Source organism: Solea solea, chromosome 10, assembly GCF_958295425.1.
Source record: "Solea solea chromosome 10, fSolSol10.1, whole genome shotgun sequence".
Lineage (NCBI taxonomy): Eukaryota > Metazoa > Chordata > Actinopteri > Pleuronectiformes > Soleidae > Solea > Solea solea.
This window is the reverse complement of record NC_081143.1, coordinates 15,811,081-15,835,076: the sequence shown is the minus strand read 5'-3', so window position 1 is coordinate 15,835,076 and position 23,996 is coordinate 15,811,081. Positions and strand designations below refer to the sequence as shown.

General features: G+C 41.8%; 1 protein-coding gene across 15 annotated transcripts in view; it reads right to left on the bottom strand.

The window, feature by feature from the left end:
- The window catches only part of ptprdb (protein tyrosine phosphatase receptor type Db), a 155,614-nt gene that overhangs the window by 27,670 nt on the left and 103,948 nt on the right, over positions 1 to 23,996 (bottom strand). For 2 of the 15 annotated variants that reach the window (XM_058640364.1, XM_058640376.1), the window contains exons 10-33: positions 20,883 to 20,900; positions 19,116 to 19,226; positions 18,054 to 18,065; positions 17,276 to 17,545; positions 14,031 to 14,140; positions 13,501 to 13,698; positions 12,976 to 13,101; positions 12,700 to 12,847; positions 12,253 to 12,398; positions 11,993 to 12,137; positions 10,897 to 11,199; positions 9,642 to 9,835; positions 9,370 to 9,396; positions 8,505 to 8,622; positions 7,621 to 8,208; positions 7,142 to 7,236; positions 6,563 to 6,819; positions 5,370 to 5,460; positions 4,689 to 4,913; positions 4,436 to 4,596; positions 3,528 to 3,539; positions 2,496 to 2,608; positions 2,296 to 2,337; positions 1,755 to 1,852 (exon numbers count right to left, since the gene is read on the bottom strand). In XM_058640364.1, the coding sequence (XP_058496347.1) occupies positions 1,755 to 1,852; positions 2,296 to 2,337; positions 2,496 to 2,608; positions 3,528 to 3,539; positions 4,436 to 4,596; positions 4,689 to 4,913; positions 5,370 to 5,460; positions 6,563 to 6,819; positions 7,142 to 7,236; positions 7,621 to 8,208; positions 8,505 to 8,622; positions 9,370 to 9,396; positions 9,642 to 9,835; positions 10,897 to 11,199; positions 11,993 to 12,137; positions 12,253 to 12,398; positions 12,700 to 12,847; positions 12,976 to 13,101; positions 13,501 to 13,698; positions 14,031 to 14,140; positions 17,276 to 17,545; positions 18,054 to 18,065; positions 19,116 to 19,226; positions 20,883 to 20,900 (3,608 nt within the window). Of the gene's footprint in view, positions 1 to 1,754; positions 1,853 to 2,295; positions 2,338 to 2,495; positions 2,609 to 3,527; positions 3,540 to 4,435; positions 4,597 to 4,688; positions 4,914 to 5,369; positions 5,461 to 6,562; positions 6,820 to 7,141; positions 7,237 to 7,620; positions 8,209 to 8,504; positions 8,623 to 9,369; positions 9,397 to 9,641; positions 9,836 to 10,896; positions 11,200 to 11,992; positions 12,138 to 12,252; positions 12,399 to 12,699; positions 12,848 to 12,975; positions 13,102 to 13,500; positions 13,699 to 14,030; positions 14,141 to 17,275; positions 17,546 to 18,053; positions 18,066 to 19,115; positions 19,227 to 20,882; positions 20,901 to 23,072; positions 23,082 to 23,996 lie in introns of all 15 variants that reach the window. The other 13 variants (XM_058640365.1, XM_058640375.1, XM_058640366.1 and 10 more) reach the window with 11 other exon arrangements.

Sequence of the window (23,996 nt, the reverse complement as noted above, 5' to 3'; positions counted from 1 at the left end):
AAGACATCAAAGTCCGCTTGTAAAAGAACCTAAGCTAATGTATACCGCTGCTGTAGTATGTACTGCTGTACTGTAATAATATCATGCACAGACTATGAGTATTAACCACTTAAAGTGTTGGAATGAATGTCATTATTCCTTATAGACAAATGTGATCTAGAAAACAGAACTGGACAATTCCATCAATGTGAGCGTGCAGGCTTTGCCCAGTGCTGTTGAACCATGGCCCCCACCATGAGATGAAACCAAGTATAATCTGAAAATTAACAAGGCTTTACAGATATCGGAAAGGAATGCAGGGGAACGTGATATTCCACTTTCTAGAAACAACAGACAGTGAGGTAGGGACTTTCCACTTTGGACAGGAAAAAAAAAAAAAAACTGCTCCCGGGGAAAGATGATAAAAGCATACATTTCTCTGGGAGAGAAAGGATGGTTGTGTTAGACCAACACATTAAGTTCCTGGAGGGTAATTACAGCGTAACCATTACTGTTTGCAGGGAGAGGCAGACATGAGGTCATTACGAGGCTGTCAATGGAGAGGGACGAAGACGAGAGAGCCAGAGCAGTTTAGCAATTTTGAATATTTTATGACACATAATTATGGTTTGGTTGGGGGAAAAATGGACAAGGGTGGTACTGGATGAGTGGTTGTATACGTGTGTGCATATGTGTGTATGTTTGAGTCTGCTTTCCGCTCAGCTGCCCAACATCATGTGTGTCTGATTATTACACCGCAATCGTTTCTGGCCGCTCTCCTTCTCTCGTCCTCAATCCTGCTCCATCCATCTCTCTCACTCCCTTGTTAAGGGTTCAGCACCGAACAAAGCAGACAGTCATGCAGAGAGAATGTGAGGCTCAACCGAGCGGTTCCAACGCACACCACAATTACATAGGGCTTCTCCCTCACTGTCTCTTCTACCCTCCTTTACCCTCTTTCCCAACACGCTTCTCCCCAAACATCCTCGCTCTGTTTTTCTACTCTTTGAATAATATTTCCTCGTCGTCCTCCACTCTAAGCGTCTCTGTCACATGCAATCTGTCTCTCTCTTCTGGTAGCCAATTAAAGCTCTATGTCGCCCGCTTCACCCAGAGGGCTTCAGGTTTTTTCCCCCCCCCAAGGAAAAGACAACATTTTTACCCGTTTAATAAATCTCCACGGAGTTCATTGTTATGCTTGGGTTATTTGCAACACAGCCAGGGAAATATGGTGAAATACTTCGATTAATGTTTTTGTATTTGCAACTTGAGGCATTTCGTTATCTCCATGTCGAGCTTTCTTTGTTCCACATCAGCTGTGCTGCAAGAAGAAGAAGAAGAAGAAGAAGAAGAAGAAGAAAACTAATCAAGTCCTCTTTTGGCGGGGAGAACTTGCTTCCTGTATCTGTCAGAGAGTCAGCTCTCTGCTGCTTCTCTATTTTCTGATTTCTTCTCACTTCACCAGAGGACAGTAATGTGCACTTGATAATCATCTGGCTGTAAGCAACCTCTTGCTGCTTGCAATTTCAATTTCACTTTTACATTTATAGAGATAATACCGCGACAGCATCGAGATGAAATGTGCTTTATCTTGTATCACTCTACCAAGACAAATCAACGTGCAACAGAACTGTTGAAGACATGCTATTGAAATCGAAGCTGAACAAAAAAAAATAAACGATGAGTCAAAGATAAATCTGCGTGCGACTGCATCAAATCCAAATGCATTTCCCCGAAGATAAATATTTTCAGGGACGTAGAATCAGCATTCCTACCTCGTACTCTTGTGAGAACTTGAGATTGTCATTTGCCTTGAGGCGCTCAATGTGATCTGCCATCTCGGAGATGGGGATGGGCGGGTGACTTGCCATGCCTGTCGAGCACAGAAAAAAAAAAGCCATTTTGATATGTGCACATTTGAACTCTTTGGGAAGAAAATGTTAGGAGCTGGGACTGACGGAGGAGGAGGTGTTGTTTAGTGCTCAGTCTATGATCAGCAGAGGAAGCAAATGGAAGTGTTAGATGATCGTTTCTCTCTTTTTTTTTGTTTGTTAAGTGACCAGAAAAAAACAATATGCTTATGAGGTACATGTCCCTTGAGTATATGCATACTGCTGGTGAAGAAAAAAGACACAGGTGGTTAATAAAAAAAAAGCATTAGCAAGTATTCCAGAGGCTTTTTGATGAAATGTTGTCAATTTAAGCAGCTTCTTCCTATTTGGGATGGATAGTTAGTTGGCATGGAAATGGACAAGAAAGAAAGAAAGAAAGAAAGATGAGGAAAAGAACATCTACGGTGGACTAAGACTGACTAACTTGACAAACGGCGATAACCGCGGTACACTGATACACGGTAGGCTGAAAAGGGAAACAACACTGGGTTTAATCCTGTTCATTGAAATACAACCAAATCCTTCACACGTCCACTTGACATGGCGTTTGTGTGTACATGTACATAATAAAATTATTTATTTATATATATGTACAAATGTACCGGATGCGAGAGCTCGTGCTACCTGGAGTCTGGAAGTTAATGCGGCGTAGCTCCACGGGATCTGTGGGATGGTGAGATGACATGGCTTTGCTGCAGGGAAAACTGCCCTTTCTGCCTTCAGCCTCAGCTCTTTTTCTGGAATAACACATAAAAACATCAGTTAGATGCAGCTCAAAATAATTGGTTTTCCCCAAAAATCCGTACGTCTATAGGAATACATGTCATTTGTATACTTAAAGATAAACTATGTGACATTTCGCCATTGAAATAATAATAAAAACGACTATTATTCTATGTTTTGTTGTGTAGTGTACTTACATTAGCCAGAACATTGCCAACATTTACAACATTTACAGTAGGCAATTTTTAATGACGTCATCAACTTTGACCATGACCATGGAGCCTGATTTGACTGAGCCCCAGAACAAGCAACGACATATACAGCAAACAGACACTCAACTCCCCTAGATAGTGTACATAATCTCTTTCAAGACTCCTCTGTATTACACAGTGCTCGACGACTCACTGTCATAAAACTACGTCTTCTGTTATTGTTTTGCTCGAGAGACGCCTCACATCAGAAATGACTCACTGTGTTTAAGTGCAATCGCAATATTTAAGAATGGTGACGCGAGTATTACAACTTCAGAGACAAGTCTTGTGAACATTTACAGGACTAGCTGATTCTGGCTGCTGTCTGCTGGTTTAGCTTTTGAGCGGTTGATTACCACCTTTCTCGTTTGAGACGATGTCGGACATGTGCTGTTTTGTTTTTGGTCTCATCTCGAGTGACATGAAAAACGCAGCGCAGTGTTCACTATTTATTACTCTGACTGTTGACAATGGGCTTGTAAGTCCACACCTTTATCCAGTGCACTGTGTGAATACAACGCATCTAACACACTCTGGGTCACTATGCAGTCATTAAAGAAACATTAGGCTAATTCTGACTCTATTGGGATTTATTGTCTGAAGTATTGTTTTTGCAAAGGCTTTTCAAGACAAATTCCCCCTTTCGGGGCGGAGGGAATTTTAATGAGTGGTGTTTATTTACCTGTCAGGTTTGCTGGATCCAAAACAGGGAAAAACAGCAGGTAACGAAGAACAGAAAAAGATAAATCGCATTAGTGTCCACTCAAAAAGACATCATCTACTAGAACAACACTGAACCCATCATTCTGTCGCGATCATTGAAACAAAACAAGCAAAAGAAATGAACGGATTACTTACGTTCGACTTGTAAAAACAGCATCAAAAAAACCAAAAAACAACTGCATCCACTGTTTTCACGAAACCCCCACCTACATGTTATGACCCAGCGTTCCCCCGCACTGTGACACCTACTACATGATTACATCCTGGCAGCGTATCACAAAGCACATTTCTGCTACAAGTGAGACATTAATGGCTGACGGCCACCACAGGTTACACCAGGGCTTATGAATTCAAGATTATTACCATCAAGGTTAACAGTTCTGCAATGCCACTTCGGGCCCAGCAATTATTCATGTGCATTACCCACGCTCATTATCATAATGACCAGAAATTATCGTGAATAATGCTGATGGGCGAAAAATGTTATCTTACCCTAACTGCTCTGTTCGCTAACTTGGCTCCCTGTACGTCCATTTTAAAAACAGATTACACGGAAATCCCCCTAAATTGCAGCAATGATTAGTAACAGATTGGGATATTAATTGTCCCGTTGTCTCAGGGCAGAGGAGCAATAAATATACTTTAATGTAATAGGTACGTTGCATAAATAATGGAAACACAACATGCCTCAGCCTGGTTTTGCTCAGCCACAGTCTGCTTCTGTTCTAGAGGAACAATTTTAGCTGTTAACTGCAAATATACAGAGTCCATAAAAAAAAATAATATTCCCACCAGGAGCAGGGGTTTTCAAGTTGAATGAGGGCAACGGGGGCTCGTATCAGAGTTTGAGCGTCTCTTTGTCCTTACCTCTTGAACAGCAGAATGGCAATGACAATGCAGACGATGAAGACGACAGCCAGCACAGGCCCGACCACCCACAGCAGTCCTTCCTCTTCATCCACGATTGGCTTTGGATCCACATCCAGTGAGGTAACGGGGTCAGAATAAGGGCTAGTGGCGAACATGGTCTGCAAGAAAACACGGTTTCATTCCCAAAGGATAACAAAGCGTCTGCCGATCGATCGACTCGAATCGTGCGTGTGTTTCTACTTTCACTCACATTCTCAGAGAGGTCGAGCAGCCCAAGCACAAAGAAAACGTACTCCTGGCCGTTCTGCAGCGCACGGTTGCGGAAGCCACCGTGGTTTTGTCCATCGCCGAGCGTAAACTCCAGGGGGAGGGTTTTAAAGTGAGCACTGACATAAGCCCTGGGATCTGACTGGCCAGCCTGCCTGCGGATGCGAAGGGCACGACTGACACTTGTCGTGTTGATCTCTTTCAGAAGCTGAAAAATGTATAGAAATGAAAAGTATTGAAAGAATAGAACGGGGGTCTTTGCATGCTCTCAGTGTCTACGTGTGGGTTTTCACCGACTTCCTCCTACACTACAAAGACATTCAGGTTAAGTGGAGTTTATAAATTGTCCATAGGTGAGAATGTAAGCATGAGTGGTTATATTATATATAAATTATATACAGTATATTCATATTTTACTTTCCCTCTGTTCTTAATTGTGCATTGTTATTGTTTCTTTTCCTTACTGCTGTATTGTGTATTTTATTCCTGCTAACTTACTGAGTTAGGGTGTCTTATTCTTTCTTTTTATGTGAAGCACTTTGAGTACCTTGCAGATATTGTAACATGCTATATAAATAAACACCAACGGATTCAGTTTCAGTATTACCATATAAAAGCCCTATTATTGTTGACTCTATTGGCGTTAATCTACTACATGTTTCACCTCATCCAGGTTCATCTGATCAGGCTCCTCCGTGGGATTCAGGAACTTCCCTCGGAGCTTCTTCAGCGGCACCACCACCACATAGTAACCCCTGAAACATAGCAAGCGTGCACTGAGTTCAGACTCAAGGAAATCAAACTTTTCTTCAGTGCATCAGTTCTTGCAATTGTGGATCAGGACGAAGAGCAGGTAGAGTGTTGATGGTTCATATCCAGTTACCCTACAGTGTACCAGATAGGGGAGCTTATATGAATGGTGTGTGTGTGTGTGTGTGTGAGAGAGGGGGGGGGGGGGGTCACTTTGCAAAGCCATTTGGGTAATCCCAAGTCTTGTCAGTGATTGTGAAAAGATACAGCCCGGTCTCTTAGCTTATCTTTAATGACTGAGAACAAAGAGGAATTACTCCCATCTCTGCTCACCAATTAGTATTTCATGTCTCATTCAGTAATTTGAATTCACTTGTTTAATTAGTTAGTTAAAGATGCCGGTTAGGCCGGCGCTTCTTGCTCCCTTCACACAGAGCCAGGCTAGCAGCCGTTTCACGTTGGCTGCTTTGCTTGTATTTGTCATGCAAACGTCAAAAAGATATCAATCTCCTCATAAGTCAAACGGTGCGGTTGTTTTTGGAACATGTCTGAAACACACACATTAAAATCAGTGGTCTAGAGCCTTTTCAGCATCAGTCAGGGCACAAATACCACAATCCACGATGTGTCCTAAGACGACAATTCACATGGAATTGCTCCATGTTGAAATATATACGGCTATACAAAATAAAATATAACTGGCATCTTTGGATTCAGAGTGGAAAAATAACTGGATCCCATAGCTAATAAAGTTTAAAGTGTTTACTGCAGTGTTTGTGAGTGAGATTGCAACCACCTTCAAACATTTCGGAGGTGCACAAAGAAATGTCTATGAGTTGAACGTGCAGTGATTCTGACTGTGACTGTAAGGATGAACAAAAACGACCTGCTTTCACTGGAAGTATTTATAAGTATTTATAAGAATCAGAAGGATTATCATCTTTGCTGCCAACTCATATCATTCCCGATAATCCAATTAAGAAAAAAAACAATTTCAATATTAACAATTTCAAATTCTGCTGTTAATACAAGACACTCAGACACATATTCATCAAATCAAACCAGTATCGTTCACTAGCTAACATCAGCCTGTCTCGTAATCTCTACCTGACTTTGGCTGTGGTCTGCACAGTTGGTAGCTGCACAGTCACCATGCCGTCTGCGTTGGTTTTTCCCACCACGGTGGGTTTGGTCTTCAGGATGTCTGGGGCTGTAGTGGCTGTGACGCGGTGCTGGAGGCCCCCGGCGCTGTTGGCCCGGTTAGTGAGCAGAAAGGAGTACTGAGTGTCTGGCTCCAGGCCGGTGATCAGCTTCTGAGTCTGCTTGCCATCCACTTCCACAGACTGGCCTTTTCCATACAGGATCTGAAAGTTGGGTCACATGAGTGAAAGGTATTTATATTAACATGTTATTAACACATTCAGTTTTCATTAATCTTAGTTATATTCAGTTTAAATAGCATTTAATCCATGAATCTCCTCTCAGGTGGCTTTTCAGTTATCAAACAAAATGCAGAATGGACATTATACACAATCTGTTATGCTAAAATCAGCATGTGAACTATTGTAGCCTTTAACTGAGCTCTTTAGCATGTTTTGTTGAGCCATGGCTGCATTTGCAATATTTTTTTTTTTTTAAATTGAACAACACCTAAAAACATGTGAAAATGTGGAAATCTTTACTTACAGTAAATGGTTGGGCAGGATTCTTGTCTCGGATCTCCCAGGACAGTAGGACAGAGTTCTTCATGGCTGCTTTGACTCGGAAGTTGGTTGCAAAAACTAAGATACAAAAAAGGAAGAAGAAAACAAAAGAAAACATGAAAAGTATTCTATGATCTAATTCAGTCTCTCTGCTGAACCAAACCTGGCCATACATGTGTATCATACATGTCTCAAGCTACCTATTTTCTCTTTTCATCACAGAGACAGTGGGACTTAACAAGGGTACTTGCCCCAAACCCAAAGACTCTTACCTTGATTTAGGAAAATGATGTTGGGATTATGACTACAGTGACAAGACAATGAAAAAGGACACTTAAGATGTTGTGTGTCGGACTGTGCATGTGGGACATTATGTGCACAGCTGTGCTGTTAGGTGTGTTAAGCGTGTCTTGCATCCTGAGCAATGAAGATGGGCTGTTAGAACCTGCGTGTGTGTCCTACCTTGGTCTAGACGCTGCGTCCTAAACTGGACACTGGGGCTGTACGGCCCAGGGCCGACAACTGTGAACGCGCACACCCTGACATCATACACAGTATCGGCACTCAGACCCTCCAACAACACACTCGATTTTGGAGCGGGCACCGCAACTTCTGAGGCGTTCCCACGGCTGTTTATATCCTTATACAGCACGGAGTACTTTGTAATTCTCCCATTTTGCTCAATTAGTGGCACTGCTTTCCATGCCAGTTGGAGGAAAGTGGCAGAAGACTCTTCAGAGTATATATTTTCTGGGTATCCACTTGGGTTGTCCTCTGGTGTAGTCACCTCCATTACCGCCTCCTCCCCGTAGCCCATTTTGTTACGGGCTGAAAGCTTGAACACATAGTTTGCTCCCTTGTGGATGTCATGGGCGGAATAGCGGTTCTCCTTGGAGGGAAACTCCACCACCGTAGAGGGAAGGACATCGGTGCGGCCAAAGGTGAGGCGGTACCCGAGCAGTGGGGTAGGTGGGTTTAACGGTGGATACCACTGCAGCAGAGCAGTACCTGTAGCAGTGGCACTCACCATCAGTTTGGGCTTGTCGGGCACTAGAGAGGGCAACATGGGGAAATAACAGAGATAATGATGAGGTAATTAGAGGATAATTGCAAAATACATTATTCACGACCTCGAGCAAAACTGCAAAAAAAATATGGCACCAAATTGCTTTTTTACTGGCAGAGGAAGGTGTGACAGAGTGAGGGAAAAAAAAACAGTTCAACTTAATGGCCTGTGATGATAATTAGAGATGCAATAGTTTAAATTCATTAGCGGGTGTGTGTGTGCTGTGCATGTATTTCGTAGCATTATGTCTGTGATGAGAGTTTGTTTAGATTTCTCTTACGTGGCAGGGCGGTGCAGACTGTAACAGGTTTGCTGCGAGCACCATCGCCTTTGGCGGTATAAGCCCCGACTGATACAGAGAAGGCAGTGTCTGCCCTCAGGTCTCCAAGAACCGCCTCCTGCAGGACAACAAAAAGCAACGTCAGCTGTCAAAAGCAGCTACTTCATGTGTGGCCTCAGGCCAAAGCAGGCAGACTTTGATCTAATAGCAACATTTCTAGGTTAAACCCAAGTCAAAAAGGTGCACCCTTGGTGACAAAAAGGTGCAATTATGTGGCTTCTTTTTGTCGCTATAACGATCAGACAGTACAGACAGTTCAGGTCTTTTCTTAGATATTTTCTTTCCTTTATTGTGCAATTAGCTGCTGCAGCTCTTGGGGGAAAAATTTACTGGGGATTGTAGCTGGTTTGTGACCAGCTCAACAAATCTCAGAATTCAAAAATAACCATGAAATTATCTCACCAGGGCTCATTTCTCAGCACAAAATCTCATTTACCTACACAGACACTCAACACTAATTCACAATGGTCTCAATCTTAACACTACAAATAAAATTCTGTCATTTCTTTGCCTAAGGAGAGAATGAATAAACACAACATTTTGGCAATATCCACAGATTATTCTTATTGTTAGTTTTATTGTGTTTTCCAGTGCTGCTTTATTAAAAATCGCAAAGAACATGAGCACAATACAGAAATAAATAAATAATTAAAAAAAAGGATTTCCATCCACTTTCTGGGTTAAGCCCTCGTTCTGGTCCGAGGTGATTTTAAAGCTTCCGTCTCATACGTATGACTCATCGACTCTGTGTACTTTATCATTATTATTACTAATAAATGAAAGCCTTAAAGAAAGGTTTACTCACGTATTCAGTTGAGTCATCATATTCCCACTGAACGATGGCATAACATTGAGAAAAGAGGAAAAATAATAGAAACACGCAGTTGTTAGTATGTGGGATAAAATCTAAAAACACTAAACCATAATGTATGTATAAATAAACCATAATGTATGTATAAATAAATATAGATAAGTGTGAGCCTATGTGTTAGTGGTGATTGAGAATTCAAAATAAACATTACAGTTCAATAAATGAAATGGTGCACGTATCAAATGTGTAGTAAATGTTCGTATTACCTGTGAGTCCTCCATGAGGATGTCCTTGATGAAGGGCTGCCCCTGCGGCTCGCCGTAGTTCATCTTCACATAGTGGACTTGGTAGCCTCTGATCTGACCATGCTGCCGTTCAGGCGCTGGTGCTCGCCATTTCACCCTAATGGCCGAGGCGTTCACAGTCTCTGCCTCAACTCCTCGTGGAGGACCACTTGGAACTAAAAATGCATTTTGGGATAAAGGTCAAGGATCACAGATGACGGACACTCAAACTGCTCATGTAAAAGTCCTTGATTCTAAAAAACAGATCGGTTTTGGGGCAGATAAAAAAAATAAAAATCTAAATATACCCCTTCAAAAAGTCTAAAACAGTTTTGATGTCTTGGAAAAAAGTCAAAATAGTGGAAGAAAAAAAAAATTGCTTGAGGAAAAACATGGGAGGAAAAAGCAGTGGAGAATAAGAGGCAAATGTAGAGAAAGATAAGAATGGCAGACAGAAAAGGATTGTTGCCAGGGGCAGATTAGCAGTGGCAGGCAGTCAAAGAGAAACGACAAAAAAACATAAAAATTCTGAATGAAAACACTCCAGCCACTGCTTGCTATCTGACTAACCCAGACATAAGCACTCTCTGGAAAAAAAAAGGATAAAAATTCTCAGTGGAGAGTTTGGGGTATTCATGTCTATCAAGAAAAATCTGTGAAAATATTACAAACTGCTGTCGGCACATTGAAACACTTTGATTAAAAGTGAACTAAAAGACAAATAGTTGTAAATAGAAGGGAAAGCAATCACTAGGAAAAGCCTGAATGAAGGAAGGCCAAAGTACTGTTACGGTATTGTTTGTGGGAAACATTGTTATGTCATGCCAGGGAAATCCCAAGCATCCTTTTCCCCAAAAAAGATGGGATTAGAGAAGGGAAAGTTAGGAAAAAACAGGCTGATTAAAAAATGGGGGATAAAAATTGCTGCTGGAGGGAAAAAAGGGTTGCAAGAGAAAGCAGCGGTGAGGAGGATTTCCCAGATGTTAGAGGTTTCTGCTGGTTATGAAGGAACAAAGAGGAATCAAGAGGAGGTTTTCCGTACAGGAGGGTCTGACAATGGCTCTTAAGTGCACCATCCATTTAGACTGCAAGGAATGATTAACTGGCCAGCAGAGGCAACACAGCTCACTGTTAGTTTCGGTTTGCTTTGTGCTCATTGGGGCTATGTTAGTGGGTAACCGCTGTTAGTGGGGCGGACCATCCTAAGACAGGTATGGGGATTTGTTTTGGAACATACCATCCTCCTCTGTGCGGATAAGCAGCTGTAAACTTTCCGGTCCATCGCCTGCTTCGGTCTGCGCTCGTATCGTTATGCCATACTCAGTCCATTTTTCCAGGTTTTCCAGGAGATAGGGGGAACTCTCCAGAGGGATTCCGTCAACTCTTCTAGTTGTTTTGTTGCCCTCTGTAGTGGAGTACTGGATGGAGTATCCTGTAATGATGCCGTTCTGAAACTCCAGAGGAGGTGGAGCCCAACTTACCAGGATGCTGGTAGAAGTCGGACTCGTGCATGTGATGTCCTGGGGAGGTGCTGAAGGAACTGGTCGGCCAGTTTTGAGGAAGCACAGTAGGGATTGTTTGGGTAGATGTCATTTGGTTGTGTGTGCAAGTTGTTATTGGTGGGTGGAGGAGTGAGGGAGTGAGGTTTGCCGTGGAAAAATGGGGATGAAATTGAGTAGACAAGAGACAGAGAACAGAAGACAAAGAAACATAAAATGAAAACAAAACACTGGAGAACTGAAGGTCATACGAAAAAGAATGTGCCTGCTACTAGAAAGCATGGTGGCTGAACAAAGATACTTTTGGTAGAAATGCTTGAGTAATGAAAATGGATGAATGGCTTAAAAGAGATGCATTACACAACACTGACTAGACCTTTGACACACAAACATACCTTCCCATAACTTACTTGTCCTCACAACCTGCCCAAGCCTCAGGGCTTCATCTGTGATGGGAGTTCTCATCATCTCTATCTACAAACCACTGACTTCTTACCTTGTTTTTTTTACTGATTCTCTCACAGACCAACAAAAGACGTATCGCTACCAGTCATAGCATAAGTTGCCGTGTAATCCTATCTGGTGTCATTTATCTGGGGTTATATTAGTTGAGATATATCACGTCTGAGGTCAGTTAATGTATAGATTCATTACGTCCTCCTTTTGTGACAATGCAAAAACGTTTGTGTTACTTGTGCATATTCACACTCAGTATATGTACACCGACTGGCTTTGTTTTTAATTGTTATTTTTGCATTGTCACAACAAAAACAAGAACAAAACACACATGCACACAAAAACAACCCCGGCAGCAGTGTATGCAGTTAGACCTACGCGTCTGTGGTGTGTCGATGAACACTTCATTGGTATACGCCCCGATTCCATGCTTGCTCTTGGCAGCCAGCTGGAAGGTGTAGGTGGAGAAAGGCTTCAAGTTCTTCAACAGGTAGGAGGTTGTAGGCTCAAAGCTTATTTTCCTCTGAGGGGATGTGAAGACAAGAGGACAGCGGGAGATGACAATCAAAACAAAAATGGCTGCGACGATCCATCCAGTCCAAAAAAACGCCCTCTCAGCTACCGCTCTTTATTCTTACCTCCTCTGTTTCGTCAGCACGTCGGTAGACCACTTCATATCCAGTGATCTGGTTGTCAGGACCCACTTGGGGTGGGGCTACCCAGGACAGCAGGATACTGGTCTCAGACTTGGCCTCGCCCTTAAATTGTAAAGGTTGTGATGGAACTAGAGTGACAGAAAGACAGATTCAGTCAGGAACACTCTCGTCATTATTAAATTAATTTATTGCAACATGTGGAAATGCACTTAGACTCAGCATTGCTGATTAGATGCTCCCTGAACAGGGAGCGCTAACTCTTAGCCCATACAAGACTGAGCCCAAGCAAGACATTGAATAACATTTGAAACATTTGAGGCTGCTCTACTCTGATCCAGGAAGATGGAGGCTGAGGTGGAGCTGATTACAGCTGGGGTGTATGACTACCATGTCCTGCATGAACTAACACTTGATGCTCCTGTCTCTTACCTCCAGTCTTGGCTATGATCTGCAGGTCCTGGGAGAGCGGTCCGTCTCCTACTGAGGTAAAGGCCAACACTCTGATGTAATAAGTCTTGTTAGGGGTCAAACCCTGAATGGTGATGTAGTTGGCACTGCGCACCATCAGCTTCTCCCACTGCACAACACAAACACATTACGATGCATGAGCAGTGGACATACAGGTGCACAGTGTTCAATACACTCAGTAGCAATGGCAGAAGAACAACTGAAACCATTTCACATTGTCTAGTGCGAGGTACACACCTGGTTGACTGGCAGCATGTTGTCGGAGGTGTAGTACACTCTGTAACCCACCACCTGTCCATTAGGTTCTTCAGGTTCATCCCAGTGGATGATTGCTGTTGTTGTGCTCAGCATACGACCTCTGACCTGAAGTATAAACAGGATAAGATAGTATTAGGGGGTGGGCAGTGGCGCACTGTATGAAACGGGCCAGAAGCGGCGCTTTTTGTGATTTCTATCGATGTCGTGCTTTTCTTATTTTCTCATTTATTATTATCTTTTCTACGTTTGAAGTGTTTCTTTCAAAAATGGTTCAAACCGTATTTCATGCTGCAGCAGCACGAGTAGTGCTTTGATTAACTCAGTTTCTGCTGTCTCTTTATTCTTTCTCGCTCTGTCACTTGACACATACAGTATGTGCATGCATACACAAACACAGACGCGCGCACACACACACACACACAAACACATTGACATTAGACACATGGATCACTAAGGACGGATGTGAATACCAGGTCTGAAAGGGGCTAATGCCATCATCCTAACCTGTCGAGGAGGCGAGGAGGGAGCCTGCTCGGCTGTGCGAGCCTCCACCGCATCGCTGGAGGGGCCTTGCCCGATGGTGTTCACGGCTGCAACACGAAAGTCATAGTGGGAGTAAGGACTGAGGCCGCCCACACTGTAGCGCGTCGTAGCGATGCCGTCAATCTCTTTATAGGGATCCTCCGAGCCTTTGGCACGGTGCTGGAGAGGAAGAGGCAAGAGAAGGAGAAGTCAATAAACTAAACTACTTGTGAGATAAGAGTCAGATTTAGGGAAGAGGTTTTGGTTTTTGTGAATGAAGTACTTAGTCACTACTGTTTGAGTAGTTTGTGTGTCATTCTTTATTTCATTACAAAGTTATCAGAATTACATATACATGTACATATACATATATATATATATACACACATATATATGTATATATACCTACATATATATATATATATACATACAGTATATATGTGTATATATATATATATATATATATATATATATATATATATATATATACATATTGTGTGTCTGTCACACACCTGTATGATATAATAGGAGACAGGCTCTGGGTTGCCAGAATCCCAGGTGAGGGTGATGCTTGTTGCAGTTCTCTCTGTTACCACGGCGATGCCAGGAGCCTTTGGCAGAGCTGGAAAAAAAAGCATCAGAGAGACGAGTTAAAAAGTCTTGAAAAACAGTAATGAGATAAATCAGTTTGATCGCTGAACAAAACAAACCCTGTCAGTTCAAAAACTCATTAAGTTTCACTTCAAAGAAGGTTTTTGAGGAACTTTATATTTAATCAAAATTGAAAACCATGTATACTGACAAACTAAATACAGACACAGTGATAAGATCTGACTGGATCACAATCAAAGAATACAGCAATCAGAGAATGATGACAGCCTGAGTGAAATATAAAACCTACGGACAGAAGACTATTTGAATTAAATATTAACATTTCTCAAAACATATAACAACAAAATACTTCCTTCCCTTCCAAGATTAATTCAAAAGAAGTTTTGATATATTGCAACAAACTGAATTTCTCTCTTTTTTTTAATCTTTAGAGTATTTATTATTTACTTAATTTAATATTCAGTTTGATTATTCATGTCTTCAGTGTGCATGTGTAATTAGAGCTGTCATGAAAGAGAATTACTTTACTCACTCATCTTACTTTTATTTCTTTCGTGAGGGGAAACAACTTAAATATACATCAAGGGCCTATTTACAGACCGAGAACACTGCATTATTGTGTCCTAAAAAAACACTTTGCTCTTTTGAATAAAGTTATGGCTCACTTGAGGTAAGGTCAAACTACCACTTCCTCTCTTGTCTACTTCCCCTTCACAGGTGCACTACAAAAGGGCAAGGATTTCCATGTAACCACTTAAACTGTGCATTGATACGGATCAACACTCAAGCAACTTGTTTTAGCAAATAAGTGGTGGGGATATTGGCCATTTTCATGAGAAAACTACACTATATAGACTAAAGTATTTGGACGCCTGATTATTACACCAACAGGGACTGTAATGATGTATTAAAACGCATATACAGCACTTTAATATGGTGTTGCCCCCCCTCCCCCCCACAGCTATAATAGATTCAATAATTCTTGGAAGAGACTGATGTTGGACGAGAAGGCCTGGCTGACAATCTCTGTTCCAGTTCATCCCAAAGGTGCTCGATGGGGTTGAGGTCAGGTCTCGGTGCGGGCCAGTCAAGGCCTTTCACACCATTCTCAAACTCGTCAAACCATGTCTTCATAGTCCTTGCTTTGTGCACTGAGGCACAGTCGTGTTGGAAAAGAAAAGGGCCTTTCTCAAACTGGTGCCACAAACTTGGAAGCATAGCTAAAATGTCTTGGTATGCCGAAGCGTTAAGATTGTCCTTCATTGGAGTGTGGCGTAAAGCCTGATTGAAACACCTGAATTTAATATTTAAAAGGCGTGGCCAAATAAAATTCATCTTGTGCCGTTCCGCATACCGGTCTGACCGAGGGCCTATCTGTGAAGATTGTGCATCTTTTCCCCGGGTGCACATGGGTTTCCTCTGGGTACTTCGGTTTCCCTCCCACTGTCCAAAAACATGCAGAGGTTGAGTGGACACTCTATTGAGTGTAGGTGTGATTGTGACAGTGAGTGGTTGTTCGTCTCAGTGTGTTTGCCCCGTGATGGACTGGCGACCTGTCCGGGGCGTTCCCCGCCTTTCGCCCTATGTCAGCTGGGATTGGCTCCAGCTCCCCGTGATGACCCTCATGTGGAGGGTAAAGCAGTAGACAGTAAATGACTGGCAACCCATGCCGCTTTGAGTGGGTTTTATGTGACGAGGTAGAGTGGGCTGGGATTGACAGGCTCGGACTTTGGTTTAGTAGCACAGCATGCTAATGCATCATAGTTATAATATACAACAAAGGTTGAAGGTAATGGAAGCAAGCAACACTTTTTGGGTGCTTTAAACAGCATGACCCAGATTTCAAGATGGGAGCCTGATGCTAACATTACTCCCACTGTTAATTGAAGGTTTCAGACAAGAAAACAATTATTACAGTAACAGCCTGGGCTTATGTGCATTGCACACATTCTTTTTTTGCCACAGCAGGGAACGTTATATTCAATGTCTGTGACTGCAGAGCAGCGCTCATCATTTTTTACGATGTTCTTGTTTATTTCTTCTAAGAGTGTCTCGGATTGCAATTTCAGTAAATAACATTGCTTGCTAGCACCCTTCTTCTCTATGGGAAACCCAGGCACGGCACAATATTAACTTTATCTCCCGCCATGTTGATTATCTAACCAGCGAAGCACAATCTGTTTTTATTGTGTCTACATACAGGTTTATAGTCACTACAGTAGACCACACTACACCACTGCCCACACAATAGTTTATTTGAACAACACAAAATAAAAATGTTGGTAACACTTTATATTAGGGAACACATATTCACCATTAACTATGTGCTTACTAACATATATAAGTAGCATACTAGCCTTTTATTAGTAATTATTAAGCACGTACTAACACCTTATTCTACATAACCTTATCTACCTCTATTACGACATAAAGTAAGATTTTTCCTAAATAAGGTGTTAATACGTACTTAATATTTACTAATAAAGGGCTAGTATGCTACTTATATGCATGTAAGTAAGCACCGAGTTAATGGTGAATATGTGTTCCCTAATATAAAGTGTTACCAAAATGTTATATGCATAAATAATATACAGTTTTCTTTATGGTGACCAGTCGTGACATCACCCATAACAATCAAAACTCCTGTAGATTTGCAATGTGTTGACAAACAAAGTTCCGCCAGCAACCAGGCAACTATTGGATGACATCAGCTGTCAATCACACTTATACGTTCTGTGCATCATCATCTATTTCCCTTTAAACAGAAACATAATTTACAAACCCAAAACTGGCCATTGAGACCATTAACCCCTCAGGAAAATGTTTAATTCATATGAGAAGTGGGATGTATGGTAAGTAAGTTAATGTTTCCTGAGTTCTTTTTGTATTACAATCCGGATGTATTTTCTTACATCCTGATTGTCTTCACCGAGGACACCAGTGGACTCAATACCGAGTCAAATGGCCAAAAGCCGGCCAACAAGCAATTGGAGATAAATAGAAGAGAAATAAGCCACTGTCAAGAATATTCACCCTATACCAGTATCACTAAACTAGTTAGGATTTTAAGTTATACCTATCATGTCATGAAATATTGTGATATTTCAGTGTACTGATACTTTTTTCCTTACGCCGGTGAACCCACCTTTCACAATAATCTGTGCCACCGCCTCAATCACGCCAAGTGTTGACATGGCAACACACGTGTAATTGTTAGACTGGCGTATGTCCGTCAGCTCCAGGACGTTGCGGCCGATGGGCATGTCATCCTCAGGCGTGAGGTCTTCTGCCCCCAGCATCCACTTCACGTAAGGCATGGGTGAGCCCACTGCCACGCATGTGATGTTAACGCTTCCCCCGGGCATAATCTCGCTGTCTGCTGGGGGGATGGAGAAGCGAGGGGGGACACGGCGCACTGGACCAGAAAACAATGAAAGCAGGAAGGCAGAGGAGGAGAGAAGAGGATTAGAAATGCATGACAATGTTGTTGAGTACAGTGCAGTACAACGCATAACAATCAGAGTTTATATGCAGGGGGATGATTATTTTTGTTGTGCTCTGAAATGAAAGTTTATGGCATTCAAAGAAGACTGTGAGCATTCAAACACTCTGATACATCACCGCTTGGGAGCATGTGATACCAAAATGTTTTATTCATGGTGTTTTTAGGTGTGCTCCATTAAATATTTTATGAACTGAAACACAAAAGATGCTCACAACAAAACTCACAGGAAACACACACATGCACTCGCAGGGGAAAAGTATGAAGAAGAACATGGGGTACAGCATATCTTCAAGGAATACACTGTACAGGCGGGTTCAAGCCTTTGTCACCACACGTAAAAAAAAAAACCCAACTAAACACAAACACAAACGGCAGTTTAACAGACTCAAAAGAGCCACACAGTCTTTACAATACCAACCTTCTCGCAGCTCTGCAGAGGGAGGTAGGACAGAGCACGGTTGGAGAAGATGGAGGAGGAGGAGGAGGAGGGAAAATGGAAAAGATCAGAGAAGAGACAGAAGAGACAGGGAGAGAAAACAAGTTTAACAAAGGTGCACGGCAAGGTGACAATAGACATAGGAAGCGACAAAGAAAAAGGGTGCGAAGAAAGACAAAGTCAGAGTGAGGAGCTGAGAGCGAGAAAGAAAGAAAAGAAAAAAAAAAAAAGGCCGTAAATGGCCAAGTTTGTTGGTGAGAGGCTTCTAGTGCCAGCTGCCTCCATAGCTCGCCTGTCAAACACTCACTGAGCAGCGCCGCAAGATTTTACTGCCCCTGCAAACACTGTTAGACACACATCACTGGCTCTGCCCCGTTTGTGGTTCCTGTGTATACACTGCACATTAAATGTATACATTATATATACATGTCGATATGTATAGTGTAGTGCACAACATCATTGTCATCATATGTGTGTGTTTCTGTGTATGTATCCAGTCTTGTAATAATAATGTTATAATAATAATAATAATAAGAGGAATATTATCTGTATTTATACAGCGCAGTTAAGTGCTTCACAAATTGACATGAACCAAAAATCACATGACCAACAATAAAATGAACAAAAACTAGAGGATATACTAGATATAATATACTGTACTAGGAATGATGTTGCAGAAAAGTTACACTAATGAAAGCTTTTTTTCCCTTTTCCTTTTTTTGAACAGAGGACAGACAATAGAGCAAAAGGCCCCAGGAATAAAATTGCCTCTTACATTAACATTAAATCCGGACAATGATTCGGAAGTTTGCAAAGGTCTAAAGGCTAAGAAGGAAGAGCAGAGAGATTAACAGCCCTAGTTAAACATTCAGCTCTCGTCTGGAAACCCACCCTATTTGATGACTCCACAGCTAAATACTTATAAAACACAGAAGGTTTAATAGCAGTGTATCACGAATGTAATAAATGTATGAATATCGTCGTTAACAATGGGATCCTTAAACCTAAGTGCTCTAATTAGACTGGTTTTTATTCTCCTCTTACCTCTGACATAGAGGTTAGCTGGGGTGGAATAGCGTGTCCCATCGCTGTTGGTGGCAACACACTCATACTTCCCTTGGTCTGACTCCTCGCTCATCTCTATCTGGAGGGCACCTGGATGGATGGAGGGAAGTAAGAGAGGAGGAGTAGAAGAAGGGAGCGAGAGAGGGAGAGTCACACAGAAAGATGGAGAGGAAGAAAGAGCAATCACACAAAACCACATTTTAAAAAAAGATTACTGGGTTTAGTCCTTAAATACTGTACATCAACATATAAATGGTAAAAGCTGAAGAAAGGGTAAATGTATCCGAGATTTCAGCAAAAATAAGCTGAACTGTGTGTGAAGAACAAAGGAGGCTAAAAAAAGGATCCAGGTCTATAGGGGCACATTAAGCAGTTTTTACCACCCTCAGCAGTACTGCCTAAAACATGGCTCAGCTTCCTGATTTAGAAATGGGAAGACAAAAAAAAGTTCTGATACAAAACCTACAAAAACAGAGAATGTAGTCTTCATGCAAGGCAGAAACAAAGAAACCAAGCAGCCAAAATGTGGAGAAATCCAGACACAAGTATGTTATTTACAATTGTTCTTTGCTGAAAATTGAGATGCAGTTATTTTAGGGAGTTTCCAAGGATATAATTTGACAAATGTATTGCCATGGCAATAATAAGACATCTCTAACCCTTTTGGATCCACCAGTGGGATCAGGAGTGTGATGTGATTTTAGAACCATAAGGAGGTAAAGATATCAACCGACCTCCATCAAGGCCAACAGATAAAAAAAAGGAACGACATACGCAAAGCCTTGGGAAGGGACCAGTGCTTTCTCGCTCCCTGAAAATAGAAAAACTGTCAAAAAAGTCAACCAGGTTTTTGATTTATTAAAGATGGTGTGGTAAGGCAAAAAAGCGCCCATTAAAACTTTATCAAAAAAGTGGTTGTTTGGGGCTTTTTATTGGTAATGAGAGAGAAAAGAGAAAGTAATGGTAAAAACCATGAAGAAATGTATGTGTGTGTGCATGTCTATGAGTTTATGTGTGTGTGTGTGTGTGTGTGTGTAAGCCCACTAGTGTCTGCAAGTCTGTCTGAGTCTTTGCCATCTGGACTTTTCAGGCTGAGCGAATAACAGCTGGGAGGGAAAACAAAACTGGGACGTTTGATTGGGCAAATATAGAGAAGGTAGAAGGCTGGGCCAAGTTCGGGTCAAGACCCAAAAAAAGAAGAAAAAGGCACAAAAAAAAAGAAGTTAAAGTAAATCGGGTCATTACAAAAAAAGCAATTAAATGTGACAGTATGCTTTCCGACCTCAAACTAAGCAAAACAAACAAACGTAAAAACACACCATGCTTTAGATAGGAGACAACGACTATGTTAAAAAAGCTAAATGACGTTAAACTGATGAACACTGAAGAGAAATCACAGTATGGCAAAGAAGAAAGCAATGGCCGTGTGTGCTATCAGGTGATCGCTGAAGGCTGGGATGGAAAAATGAAAGGACGAAGAGAGGATGGAGGACGAGAAGAGGGGAAGTGATTAAAATCATAGTATAATGAATTGCTTGCTCAATTCCAATTCCCCCTCTTGTCCCCAGCCCACTGTAGATCTAAAGCAGCTGGATGGAATGATCGATATGGCAGAGTCTTAAATCTTTTGGACTATATTGATTAACCCATACAAAGCTGCTTTTCAAGATCTGTGAGACAAGCAGGAACTTGGGGTTGAAAAGGAATCGGGCCACCGTGTGATGTTGATCCTCCCAGCGGTCTTACCTCGTATGGGCGTGCCACCTGAGTGGGCAATGAATGCACGAGATTAGAGAAGGAGAAGAAGAAGAAAATGTTAGTACCACAGAAGGAAAAGGGGCACGGGAGGGAGGGGGTTGGGGGGGGGACTGGGGTGGGGGACTAGGATTTGTGTATGTGGGAGGGAGTAACTTGGAAAAATTAGAGAGAAGGACTCAAAATATAGATCCTTAGAGTGTAAGAGGAAGAAGAGGCATCAAAGAAAAAGACAGAATAAATGAAGACAGATTAAGCCTGAGGAGAGAAAGACTAGATTCTGGAGAGACAGAGTGGCAGACAGTGACAGAGCTAAAAGGAGATGGGTTATTGATTTGACTTCATTGACTTGTGGAAGGGGCAGATGTGGTCGTAGGAGTGGGGTATTGTTCACAGCTGGCTCTCTAAGAAGTAGACTTAGAGTAAATGAGTAGAGTTAACTGCCCTAAATCTAAACCATGCTCTTGTCCTTCTTATAGACCAAGAACAAGGTGTAATCCTAACAGCGGAATCAATTCAACACTTAGTGTGGATAAAAAGAAATCCACCCTCCAACACTGAAATGCCATTGAAACATTAGCCCTAAGATCTAATGATGTTGTTTTAGATCTGAAATATTAGAGATTAACTTGCACATGGACAAGGCCAAGAGGAAAAGAGGGGCGTCCCTGAGCAAGGCATCCAATCCCCATTGTTCCCCAGGCGCAGATAAGTGCTGCCCACAGCTCCTGGCTTGTGTGTGTGTTCACTACTGGTGGTGGGTTAAATACAGAGGTCAAATTCACTGTCACTAATTGGTGTGTGTGGTAAAAAATGAACTAACTCTAATTCTAATTCTAGTAGACAATGTCTGACATCAGCTGAACTGTCAACAAATAAAAACATCCTGTGTAAAAAAAAAATGTCCACTAGCAGTAAAGCTGTGCATAAGAGAGAAAGACACACACACACCATTCTCCCTCTAACAGTGTCCCAAGTTACAAGTGAAGCCGCAATAAATGGGTTTGGTGTTGATGTTTTTTACCATTAACATTTTAAACGCTGAAGGTATTTAGAAATTACGAGGTAATAGAGAACGTGAACCAACTACCATTTATATTCATTTCCATTTGATGTACCTGTGATTTTCTCAGTCAAACATTTGGTCAATAATATATCAGAGGGTAGTTTAAACTGAGGCCACTGTGATATCGTCACAACCAAAATGCTGGTCTTTTGTTCAACAAAAAGTAGAGTCATAGGCAGTTTAAATTGCCTGTATTTATTTTTAATGACTTTCAATGAAAATTGAGTCAAAAATATTCATTTATGAATCAACTCCTTGGCGTCTCACTTTGTCTCGCAGCCAAACATCTAAGCTTTGGTGACCACACACTCGCTTCATAATCTACACACTGTAATATATTGCAAGGTTTGATTCCTGTGATAAAAGCAGGAAACTGGAAATGACAACATTTATGACAAAAATGTCAGAAATGAACGCACGTTTAACAGTGTTGGAGCGTCGAAGAGTGGATTTACTGCACTGCTCGCTTTAACATGGTTTAAATTGTGTCCAGACTATTTTTACATGACTGTAGCCAAGTTTGGTACAACACCGGACTACAGTCTACGAGCCTGAAGCCTGGCAGCTATTGATTTTCTTAACAGTCTTCTTAACAGTCATCTGCAGTATTGACTGGTAACTTTATACAGCAGAGAAGACAGTGAGTGAGTGAGTGAGTGAGTGAGTGAGTGAGTGAGTAAGGGAGGGACAGACTAATTGAATAAGAGAAAGGAGTGGAAAAGTAAACAGGCGAGTGTGGGGAGAAAATTATTGCATTTCTTTGGGTGTGGAGAAGCTGCAGGTGCACAGGTGAGGGTGAGGTCGTCTACCTCAGGGGTGACAAAGATGTGAGAGAGTTTGTGTGTGTGTGTGTGTGTGTGTGTGTAATTCTGTAACATGTATGGTACTTTAGCCTGCAGAGATGAGTGTATTTCTCTCTCTGTGTGTGTGTGTGTGTGTGTGTGTGTGTGTGTGTATCACATTATAAATTTGTGTGTGACTGTTAGTAAAATGCATGCCATGCATTTTAAAAACACCTCAACATTTGTAAAGGTGAGCAGCAGCAACAGCAGCAACATTAGTGTATACAGAGAAGTGGAGAGTGAGGGTGTGGGCCTTGGAACAGCAGCACTTACCAAAGGACTCTGTGGTTAAAAAGATACAAAGAGAAAAGAAACAGCATAGACATGGCATTACAATCGGACCCTTAGTTACACAGAGGAGTTGACTTTGTAGAAAAACACCTTATAAAAGCACTGGAACGCCAAGAAAACACGAGTCATGAATACTGATCATTTACACTCAACTGTGGCTTCAACGCCAAACTACTCTGCAATCATCACATACTGTAGTAGAAGCAATACTAGATAGCTGACATTTTAAGTTGTAACAGTTTGTAAAGATCTACATTACTGGTTTTATTTTTGTTTCATAAAATAGAGGTCAAATAGGGAGTGTAAGCAGGAAGTGGGTGGTAGAGCCAGAGACTTAACAAAAACATAGGGACAGAAGCCAAGAGGTTGTTATCTGTGAAGAAGCCAGAGAGCTGGTTGTCCAACCACAAGAAAAGGGGTTTTGGTTCCAGAGTTGGTCCCTGGAAGCAGAGAGGGGGGGGGCTGAGGAGGGAGGAGGCTACGACAAGTTGGGATTTTACACACTACTGTGGCTATAGAAAGACTGATTGAAATGGATCGAGTTGCTTGACCTGAACAGAATTTCTTTCCGTGTTTTTCCAAGTAACAAATTCTGTCAGTGTATTTCCTCAAAAAAATGTCTTCAAACCAATGCAAGACACAGTTTCCAGGAAATAGGGAAAAACAAAAGGTTATTTGATCATTTAGTCACAGCAGTGAGCTATATTAGGGAGGCCAATTCCTCAGTGCATACCACCGCCACCTGGGTTTACCTTCCTAATTCCGTCAGTCAAGAAAGTTGCTGAGATGTGAGGCATGTAGCGCTTGGATGCGTGCTGTCACAAATAATTCATTGTTTTAGAGTTTAGTGAGTGAAAAGTTAACCATTCGCGATGGCGATATGCACGGGAAGACCTCAGAGAGTTT